The sequence below is a fragment of the Anomalospiza imberbis genome, chromosome 2, assembly GCF_031753505.1.
Source record: "Anomalospiza imberbis isolate Cuckoo-Finch-1a 21T00152 chromosome 2, ASM3175350v1, whole genome shotgun sequence".
NCBI lineage: Eukaryota > Metazoa > Chordata > Aves > Passeriformes > Viduidae > Anomalospiza > Anomalospiza imberbis.
Window position 1 is genome coordinate 13,868,508 of NC_089682.1, and position 10,975 is coordinate 13,879,482.

Below are 10,975 nucleotides of genomic sequence, written 5' to 3' on the forward strand. Positions count from 1 at the left end.
TACATTTGTGCTATGCCGTAGCAGAAAGCTGGCTGGGGGAGAAACCCAAATCCTATCATGTGAACTGATTGCGAAAGGCATGAGACTGCAGACCAAAACTATGAGTCTTATTTGCTCCTGCACAAGGTGTGTGGTGGTGTTTGTGTGTCAGTGACTCAAGTGGGCCAAATCTGGAAGTTCAGGAAGATCACAGAGAGCCCAGACTGGAGTTTGCTCATTATGAGAGCAATAAAGAAAGTCTGTTCAAAGGTACCTCCACAGTGGTATCTGTGTGTCCAATTATAGTAACCAGCTTTCCAAAGTCTCACCCTGCAGTTATATCAGTGTGTTTTGAAAATAACACTGCAATATCCAGTGACTTGGAAATACTGATGGGCTTTCATGTGAAAAGCTACTGCGTCTCTCATGGTTTTTTTCCTGCGTGGAGGAAATTTTCTAGTAGGAATTCCAGGGATTCGTGTCTCATCCCTGCACATTGGGTTCCTGGGAGGCGATTCTGAAGATGTAAACCCACCTCATCATACTGTACAGCAAACTTTCAGGAGTGGACGGGTGCCTAGTTTTGTCTTATGAAAGCATGTTATTTTTTGGCTGTTTTAGTGGCGAAGAGACTTCCTTTGAGTGGATGTGACCATCTGACACCTGCTATATCAACAATCGAAATACGCAAAGTTCCAAACAAAATAAACAGAACTATTTACCTGAGAGCAGTTTCTGAACATGGTGTTTGCTTTTCATCCCTCACATGCTAATTATCCCCTGGAGCTTTTTGTTTCTTGCTTTGGCCTGGAGTAAATCTGTGAAATGAAACTGAAACTGGTTTGAAGATGAAATTTCTTTCCCCTCACTCACTATTTTCAATTGAAGTGTGTACCTATACTTTATTCTGTTATCAAACACAGAGTGTTTCTGATTGCAGAAAAAGTCAGAGCTCAGCAGGGCTAGGCCTGAGGGTGGGAGAGGTGCACCTGCAGTGCTGCACTGGTGCTGGGCTGTGCTCCTGCCCCAGGGCCCACATCCAGTGTCCTCAGCCTCTCAGCCTCTCCTCCACAAGCTCCCTGTGGGGACAAGCCTGAGCTCCCCATGGGTTCTCAAACCCTCCATCCTAGTTGTATTTACCAAAAAACGTCTGGACAGCAAAAAAGGTTCTTTTCTCTCTTGGTGAGAGAAAGAAGAGTCTTGGCAAGGAATCTCGCCTGGATGGTGAAGTTAGAGCCCACTTTGAGTTTGCAGCAAGATTAAACATTAGCAGCAGGCTCGGTGCTGCTTCGCTGCTTGGTTTCAAACAGCAGCTAAAGCCTTCCTTTGAATTGCAGCCACATCTCTGACCCCCGAGGTAAAAGAAAAAAAAAAAAAAAAAATTAAAAAAAATTAAGCAATCCTGCCCAGGCAAGCAAAACAACCGAGTCCGTTGCGTGAGGTGAATTGTTTAAACCCGCAGGTTTGGCCCCTCGGTGCTGCCATCCGTCTGTCCGTGTGAGGCCGGAGCTCGGCTTCCGCTCCCCGAGGGACGCGGAGGGAGAGCCCCGGGGAGCGAGCGCTGTGAGGAGGAGGCCTGGGCAAGCCGAAGGAAATAAAGCTTCTGCTCAGCTCAAAGAAAGGGAGGCACGACACACACCCTTGGGCTGGCCTCCAGCCCGAGGCCGCGCTGCCTGGCGGGGAATTAGGCCGAGCTTTCCCGAGCCCCGCTCCGTACGGAGCTGGCATCTGCCCTGAGCTGACACCTCGGCTCCCCCGGGCCAGGCTCCAGGACGGGCGACTCTCCCAAGACAAAACACCGAGCAGGAATGCAGTAAAGCTCCCATTTGCTTATTCACAGGAAAAGTTTACATTGGCTTTTTGAATTACATCGACATCGAAGGCTCTTTATAAGATGAGGGGAGGGGGAAAGGTTGCTTTTCTCACATATATTTTGTTTTAACTTATGTAGACAAAACCAGCCTCCTTCCACGTCGTCGCTATGGCTACAGCTCGGATCATTGTGCAGGAGCCTGTGAACAGGAAAAGGCCAAGCGGAGAGGGGGCGGCGAGCCCGGCGCTCCCTCTGCACGGCCCTGACGCATCCTCCGGCCGCAAGTCTGCCCAAGGCCACCCTTCTGTCCCCACCCGATGGGAATGTGGAAACTCTGCCATTGCGAAATGTTCCGCTGGCTGGCTCAGCGGGAGGAGAACTTCCCGGGGCACGAGTTTGAGAGGGAGAGCGAGGAGGAGCTTTGCGCCTGGGCTCCCTGGAGATGTTATCGGCGCTGTAACACTCGCTCCCTAACTCTTCCCCGGAGGCGGGCTCGCTGCAGCAGGGGAGCGGCGCAACGCCGGCTGACCCGCAGGGCACAGGCCAGCCCCGTGCCTCTGCTGCGATGGGCTCCCACTGGGGGGACATCAAAGGTAACCAGCAAAAGCCAGCGACCAGCTCAAAGCCAGCCGGTATGGCTCAGCCCCCGTCATAGGCCGGCACTCAGCTTGGCGATGTGACTGTGGTCCTGGAACCGAGGAAAGTTACACCAGGTGAGGTTTCCCCAGCACCTCAAGCCACAGAAAACACTCTGCTGTATGTGTCAATTGTAGTTCCAGAGGCACCTTGGTCCTCCCGTAGCTTGAGGAAAAGTTACTGAGGGAATTAAAAATTGGTCTGTTCTTGACCCACAGCATTACCACATCACTGTTGGAGACTCTTACCAAAATTGTGAGAATACTTCTGCTGGTTTTAAAAACCTTGCCTCTTAGTAGGATTTCAGCAAAAGTCATATCTGAAAGGTTGGTCTTTGTATTTCCTTTCACGTGTGAACGTTTAAAATTATCTCCACTGGCTAGAAAAGGTCTTCTCATTTTAGCACTGCCTCACTTGTTTTCTGTGGCTGCCTGGGAATCCATTCCATCAGAATTCATTTAGAAAATGCAATGGTAAGCCACAATGGCAGAAGACGAACAAGATATGATAAACAATTTTAAATTGATTGAAAATTTGACTAAGCTGCTTACTTTTCTAATTATGATGCCTAATTAGTTAGCTTGTTCCATTCAGTCATGCAACTTTGATAGCTTTATTGTGCTCCAGAAGTCTGGGGCCTGAGATTTAAGCAGGCCTGCCCTAGATATCTAATGAGCTGTTAATTTCAAAATAAAACCACTCTTAAACTACTCTACTAGCAATCACCTTCTGGTCTGATAAATGGAGCCAGAGCACAAGCTTAAAATAACTTCAAAACAGATTGCACTAGGACTGAGATGCAGTAGGTATAAGATGCAGGAGATTGAGATGAGATGAGATGAGATGAGATGAGATGAGATGAGATGAGATGAGATGAGATGGTTAATGTAGCTCAGAGAATAATAAATGTAGCCCAGAGAATGGCATATCTTCACCAAGGAGAAGATACAGTACCCTGATGCTCACTGAGAACTGCTAGAGACCATCTTCCCTTTCCCATTCTGCCTCCATCACCAGCTCTTGGGCTGCTTCCTTGGGTATGCTTGTTCTCACTTCTTTTGGCTTACTGAATTCCAGAAGAGAAGAGGCTCAGCAAGGGTAGGGAGATTTTTAGCCTGGCATTTCATCTTCGGCCAAGCGAGAAACACAGATTTCCACTCCCTTTGGGTAGAAGGATTGAGCCTCAGGCTGCTGTGTGTGGTATGAATGCTGCCACAGCAGCTGAGGTGCTGCATAGACAGGGACAGTCCTGGAAAGGGATGTTTCTTATGCAGAACATGCATGACCTGCTCAATCAAGGTAATTTTTGTGACAGATTCCATTCTCAGTCCATCTGGAGTTAGTCCAGATAAGCACTGGAACCATATCACAGAACCACAGAATGGTTTAGGTTGGAAGGGACCTCACAAGCCATCTCCTTCCAAGCTCTTCCGCGGTCAGGGACATCACCTACTAGACCAGGTTGCTCAAATCCAGCCTGACCTTGAATGCTTCCAGTGATGAGACATCCACAACTCTGGGCAACCCATTCCAGTGCCTCACCACCCTCACAGTAAAAATTTCTTCTTACTAGCTAGTCTAAACCTGTCTTCCTACAGCTTACAGCCCTCTTGCACCTGTGAAAAGTCCCTCTCTAGCTTTCCCCTTTAGGTACTGGAAAGCTGCTGGGTCTCCCTGGAGCCTTCTTTTCCCCAGGCTGAGCAGCTCCAACTCTTTCAGTCTGTGCTCATGGGAGAGGTGCTGCAGCCCTCTGATCATCTTCATGGCCTCCTCTGGACTTGCTCCAACAGGTCCACATCCTTCTGATGTTGGGGACCCCAGGGCTGGATGCTGCACTCTGGGTGGGTCTCACCAGAGTGGAGCAGAGGAGCAGAGCCTCCTCCCTTGACCGGCTGCCCACAGGGCTTTGGATGCAGCCCAGGACAGTGTTGGTTTTCTGGGCTGCGAGTGCACATTGCCAAGACAAAGTTGAGCTTCTTGTCCACCAATCGCTCCAAGGAAGAACTACCTTCTGCTCTCCTCCAAGAGCTCCTGTATTTTTTATTAGTGTTCTCATTCTTGAAGCAACCTCTGACAGCCAAACCTCACACCTGGGCAGAGCTGGCACACTGCTGACTACACATCAGTTAAAAAAAAACAAAACAGAAAATAAGAACAGTTTCATGTACAGCTCTCTGTTGGCCCTGGGCAGAGTGATACCTTATTCTTACAATTAGTTCTGCATTTCCCGTGACTGAAACAGTCACTGCCCACAACTCTAAGATAATGAAGTATCTTCCATGTGACACATGATTTATGCAGAGACCAACAGGTTTAAAACCTTGTTTTATTTACACCAGTTTATGTTACAAGGCAGCTAAGTCTCTTCCTTCCTTTGAAGTGAAAGTAATGCTGGCCAAAAAAAAGCCTTTATTGCAGGGTTACCAGAGAGGAGAGCAGCACAAAGTCTGCATGCATCCACTTTCACCATCAGCTTATGGGAGTGCAAACACAGTACTGCAAAGTTGTTAATTTGTTTCAAAGACAACTAAAAAACTGATGAGCAGCATTGCTTTCAACTGCTGCTGTGCAAAGGCTATAAACCAGAGGTTTTAGCCTCCTGGTTTCCTACTGCGTAACACAGCACTTACAGCTCAGCACAGCCCCTGAGGCTCAGCAGAAATGCTGAACCTGATCTGAAATCATGATCAGAAACACATTCCACCTGAAGCATTTGAGTTTGGTGGTTTAGGAGCCAAGTAACGGAGCTTTTTGTGTGGTTTGTAAATATACTTTCATTTCACACAACCAGTCAGAACCAATTTTTTGATACTTGGGCCTCAAAAGCACACCAGGATGCATCTTTCCCTTCAAGGCTATGCCCTTCCAGCTGAGGTGCTCTGCAGGCAAGTGGAAGTTTCAAGCTCTGGACTTTCTGGAACAGCTGTCCAGAGAGCAGCAACCTAATAGAGGGACTCCAACCATACCTAAAAATATAGGTCACAAGGCAGGATGCCCTGCACCACAAGGGGTTGATCTCAAACTCTTTCAAACAGTCAGGTGCTCAGAACCTTGCCACCAGGTCCCACAGGCACACAAGTGCCTTTTTATCCCCCTAGGAGACCAGAGTAAATAATTTAACTTGTGAGAAGGCTGATGTCAGTCCAGTCTTATTAATGTGCATGTTATTTGACAGAAAACTTTATGTGAGAATTGAAGTCAAAACTACTGCCATGAAGTGAAAACAGTTATTTTATTTTTATAAAAGGCAATAATTAAAACAAACCCTACCAGTGTGTACATTGTACACAGCTGAATGACACTTCCAAGAATGAAGTCTCCATATACAGGGATTACAAGCCCACACTGGTAAAGGATGCACACAAGCACATACTGAACTTCACAGATGCCTCAGCTCCAGATCACAGTACCATTACTCTATAACCACACCTGCACTGCCATTATTAGCATCCACACTGCTTTATTCCACTACAAACTGTACATACACAGAAAGCAAGAAGTTTATTCAGAGAGCACATATATTCGCAGAAAACATTTATTTGCTGGAATAATCTCTCACTCTTCTGCTGCCATCTTCAAGAGATACTTCTTGTCAATCTTGAAGAGCCTCCAGCCCTCCTCAGTGGACAGATCTGAGGCGCCCCTTCTCTTGTAGAACCTGATGGAGGGTTCATTCCACTCCGCAACGAGGAAGTGCATGCTGCTGCAGCGGCACTTCACAGCCACCTGCAAAGCCAATGCCACACGGTCACAGCACGTGGGGACAGCCCCAGTGACAACCAGCCAGATTACTCAGCAACTGCACACCTCCACAAGTCATTGAGTTCATTCCAGCAGCCACTGCAGCATTTCTCAGCTTACCAGACTCTAGGCAATGTTTTAAGCTGTCTAGAGTCCTGCCACCTCCTTTAATTCTTGTTTAGAGACATAGCACTTAGACATACCTGACTCAAGTTCTTCAGAATTTCTGACCCAATACCAAGTCCTAAAAAACCAAAAAACAAGAAGCTTAAGTTTTAAATCTACAGAAACCCTATGGGTATTAACACATCTAATTCTGCAATAGGTACCTCTGTACTCAGCCATCACATAAAAATCTTCAAGGTACAGCAGTTTTCCGATCCATGGATCATAAGTGAAGTAATACATGGCAAAGCCCACAACGCATGTTTCTGAAACAAAGGGTGTAACTTCAGCTAGTCAGAGTTTACAAGGTAAAAATACTCAAGTTTTACATGCATGTTTAAACATACAGATTCTCTGGGACATGCAGACATTTGAAACTAGGATACAATTAAAAATTAAATTTGCAAATAAGCACATAATTGAAAACACAAGTTCTGACAAATTTGCATCAGCTTAATTAAAAAAAAAATTGCTCTGTCCATACCCTGAAATCCTCAAAAGCACTGTCATAGTAAGTGCAAACATGGCCTTTTCCTACAAAATAATGCACACCCTACTGATTCATTTCCAGTCTGGAAGACAAGTACTTTACACAGCAGCTCACAATCTAGATGATTAGCTCTGCTTCCTTAGGAATAGTCTGTCAAACCCTGGAAAACACTGATCTTTGCACGTATATTTCTCAGTAACTGCTGTGCCAGAAGGCCTATTTACAGGCCACCTTTACAGCAGCATTTCAAGCACTTCCACTGAGCATCATGCTGTTTTCTTTACCTTCAGCACCAGGAAGTCAACATTAGTAAAGCTGCAGCTTCAATTGCAACTCTGTGGCTCAAGAGAGATGAGAAACCAACTCTTCCAACAACAGCCCACTCAAACATAAACCCTGAGTATTTTAACTACATCTGCCATAACACTCTGCACATACTGCAAGAGAAGCGTGCAAACGGGTTTTTGCCATCTACTGTGTCTTTGGTAAAGGTTTGGGAATGGCACTTGTCCCTGTAGGCCTTACCTCATATTATGATCATCTACTTTATTGTGTAACGGATCTTTTAGTTACCTCCCCGCCCATCCATGTACACAGAAGGGCCATGTACATGGCGAAGCTAGAGACTGTAACCTGAAGATTGGGGACAAATTAAAGAAAAAAATGTGATTCAACAGAATTACATAAAGGTAAGTTAGGGTCAAACAAGAAAAGCCATTTAATAATTGGAGTCAAGCACATTATGTTATACCTGATCTCCCAGGTTTTCAGGATTAGCAACCACTTCAGCAGAGTATCACTATACATGATTGAATTTTACCAGTTAACCTAGTCCTCCTACCCCAGTCCACTAGTGGAACCTCATCTACAGTCACTAATATTAAGCAAATGATGCTTCCCTGTATTTAGCATCCAAAAGTAAGTATCAGGAAGCCTCACCTTCAGACGACCACTGGTCTTTTGGCACTTCTGCAACCAGACAGTGGTAGAAAGGGTGCTCGCCAAAACCATCCTCAAGCAGCTCTAGGAAAGCAGAACACACACGCACCTGAGTCACAGGCACTGTCACTCGGCTGCCAACCGGTGAGCTCTTGCAGCCTCCGTACCTTTCTCAGTCAGCACCACCTGGTCCTCCATGTCCTCGTACTTCGCCAGTTCCTGGAAGAGAAGGAGGTTGTGAGCGGCCTCTCCCCGCCCCCCCTCCCTTGCGCAATAGTTTGTTTTGCTCCGGCAACGGGCAGCGCGGCCCCCCCGCCCCGCATCCCGCACCTTGATCAGTCGCAGCAGGTCGGGACAGTCCTCGGGACGCGCGGCGCGGATGCTGAACGAGGCCATTTTCGGCGACGCTTCCCCCTGCGGCCCCCTCGGCTGACGAGTCCCCGGTGTGTGAACAGGAGGAGCAGCTGTTTCTTCATTCGTGTCCCGGGCGCGGCGGCCACCTGCGGTCAGTCAGGCTGCGAGCATGTCCCGGCGGCGTTCGGCTGCTGGCGGTCCCGGTTCCCTACCGCGGCTTCCCCGGCTCCGAGAGTGCAGTCTACGGCCTCGGCCGCCTTATTTAAAGACGCCCTCGCCCCGCCTTCCCCGGCCATGAGCCAATAGGAGCGCCCGCGGCGCTCGCCCTCAGCCAATGGCCGCGCCCCTCCCCGGAATGCTGCCCGGGCCTGCCAGCAACAGCTGCGGCCGTCTCGTGACTCGCTCCCCCCGCCGCGCGCGGCGCCCCCTGGCGGGGCGAGGTCCCGGCGGCTCTCCCTGCGCGGCGGGACCGGCCCTCGGCGACCCCCGGCACCGCCCGCCCTGCTTCTCCCGGCCCCGGCTGCCGCGGGAGCCCGGAAACCCAGCCTGACGCTGCCCTCAGCTCGGGGCTCTCCCTGCGCGGGCGCCTTGTTAGGAGCCGTGGCGCCGCCCTGGCCGCAGAGCGCGGGATGGCGCCGGGGGCAGTTCGTGCACCGCTGTGAGGAGAGAGCGAACAAGAGCCCCGGTGTTTGCGGGAAACGCGGAGCAGTGATCGGGGTGCGGGGGAGCGTGTCTAGACCAAGGTACGCCCCCGGCAGGAGCGGCCTTACGGAGAAAGGTTCAAAGCACTGAAGTTTAACCTGGGACGTTTCCCAGGCTGGCACACGCACCGTAACCTGACTGCAGGGGAAGGGGTTGTGCTGGGAGAAGCACGAAGGAGTGGGGTTAAAGCAGGGGGATCTGCCAGGAGTCTGCCGTAAGGGAGGCTCCAACACCATCCCGATGGAGGTATGGATGCCACTGAGGAGAGAGGTGGGTGCGATGAGGAAAATTCCATCTGAGTAGACGCGACAACGTGACTTTGGAGTATGAAAGCATGGAGGAATTATCCTCAGCCCTGTGCTTCCTCTGGATATTACTTAGAGATACTGCTGTATGCTGAGGAATGAGCTGCATCATGATCTCGATGACCGTGTGGTCCATGGACCTACAGCTGGGCCACTCAGAGAAGTGCAACTCTTTGCCATATGTGTGGTTTTCTTTTCACCTTCTTCTATTAGCTGTGCCACTGTAATGTACATTCTTAGATATTGTAAAGGAGCTCTTTATCTTTCATTTAGCTTTATTTGACTTGTTTTAAGAGTGGTTTTGGGTATGGGAAGACACTAAGTCATGCTGCTGACTCTCACAACACACCCCCATTTGTTCATGTATCCAACAAGCTACAAGGTTGGTCTACACTTAGACAGCAGGACCAGCGTGGAACATGATACTGCAAGAGGATTGTATAAAGAAGTGTGTATAAAGTGTGTGTTCGGGTGGCTGGTGTTAGCACACAGTGGAAAGTGCTTGAAGGCCTGGGAGAGTAATTTAGGATTTATGCAAACACCCTAACTGGCTCACTTTACCCTCTACTGGAGCAAGAATAGAGATGCCCAAAGAACAGAATCATTTCCATATCACTAAGCAACTGCCAGTGGCTAGTAGTAGAAAAGTTAACATTTATTTAATGGGTCGTGAGTCTGAAAATCCCTCAGGACAGGGCATTTAGTAGGGAGACTAAATTTGAATAAACTGCCGAGGAATAGACTCTGTTTAACAACATACCTTTAATGAATACAGATATTTTAATTCCCTGGAAATTATTAGACTGGGATCAGAAGTGGGAAGTACTGTCTGTGTGAAAGACAACAGTCTTTGTGTTGTCTCACCTCTCTTTGTTTTGCATTTCTTGACAAAGAGGAAGTTACACTATCAGGAAACCTACTGCTGTGTAAGAACACAAAGTGCCTGGTTTCTTTCTTCTCAAGTCAGAAAAGTCACATGATTTAGAAGTTGAAGTCTCAGCAAAAAAAGACCCAAACATTTTCTCCCTTGACTGTTTTTGAAAGTCCTGCTTTAATTTGCTGAGAAATATGCTGATATTGTGTTGCTCAAGATAACACAGTTCATTTGATTTAGCTTTCAAATTCACAAGGCAGAAGGAAAAATAGTTAAAAAATATCATGATGTGTCAAAAAAGTTTCATGAAACAATAGGAAATACGGAGAATTTAGTAAAAAAAAAGGAAAATTAAAAATAGCTAAGATATCTAGATCTCAGAGACTATAGTATAATTACTTAGTTATGTATTATTAGGGGTATTTTTCTAGAATAAGTAAGCTTAATTAGAACGCTAAGAATATTTTACAAAAAGGTTCCAAAAGAACTCAGTTTGTGAATTAATCAGACTGATAGGGCATGTGTTTTACAGCTTCTTCCTTTTGTCTCTGATCTGTTTGTCTTTGAGCAGGTTTCATGTCATCTTGACATAGCTGAGGCCAGTGATGAAATCTTTAATGACCCGCACAGGGCTTGGATTTTATTCTTCAGTGGTCACAGCCTGTTGATCTGCCCTTCTCTCCAAGGAATGAGTAATGGCGAGTCTCCTGAAAAGGATCACCATTTTTTTAAATTGTGCAAATATGTGTGCTGGCAGGTGGCTAGCAAACGAGTTTAAGGCAAACCAATGTTGAAATAATCTGTTCTAATGAAATATGCACTGAAGTCTGGATTAGCTCTTCTGTACCAGCCAGCAGCTTCTTCCATGCGGAACCCGCTGATTGTGAATCCAGCTGCATTTCCAAGAGGCTTGGACTTTGGTGTTTGAGAAGGTAAAATGCTTAGAACTATCTCAAATGTGCATAATTCCTATTATT

General features: G+C 47.5%; 1 protein-coding gene and 1 long non-coding RNA gene across 2 annotated transcripts; one reads left to right on the plus strand and one right to left on the minus strand.

Annotated features, from left to right (window-relative positions):
- Positions 1-464: 464 nt before the first annotated feature.
- Positions 465-5,851, plus strand: LOC137468296 (uncharacterized). Its single transcript, XR_010995849.1, has 2 exons — positions 465-5,016; positions 5,052-5,851. It is a non-coding gene; the product is annotated as an uncharacterized lncRNA (long non-coding RNA).
- A 59-nt stretch (positions 5,852-5,910) lies between these two features.
- Positions 5,911-8,358, minus strand: SAT1 (spermidine/spermine N1-acetyltransferase 1). The gene is made up of 6 exons (XM_068179867.1): positions 8,094-8,358; positions 7,931-7,982; positions 7,764-7,847; positions 6,499-6,600; positions 6,373-6,413; positions 5,911-6,154 (listed from the first exon to the last, which is right to left on the minus strand). Exons 1-6 carry the CDS (start codon positions 8,157-8,159, stop codon positions 5,984-5,986), a joined length of 516 nt encoding a protein of 171 aa, XP_068035968.1. The 5' UTR covers positions 8,160-8,358; the 3' UTR covers positions 5,911-5,983.
- Between the last annotated feature and the right edge of the window lie 2,617 nt (positions 8,359-10,975).

Bases quoted from the DNA above. Each gene is read 5' to 3' on its own strand.
- SAT1 (XM_068179867.1), bottom strand. From the start codon at position 8,159: ATGGCCTCGTTCAGCATCCGCGCCGCGCGTCCCGAGGACTGTCCCGAC. The intron at 7,983-8,093 runs GTGCGGGATGCG...CTTCTCTTCCAG, and splicing joins ACCTGCTGCGACTGATCAAG to GAACTGGCGAAGTACGAGGA. The intron at 6,155-6,372 runs GTATGTCTAAGT...TTGGCTTTGCAG, and splicing joins TTCTGAAGAACTTGAGTCAG to GTGGCTGTGAAGTGCCGCTG.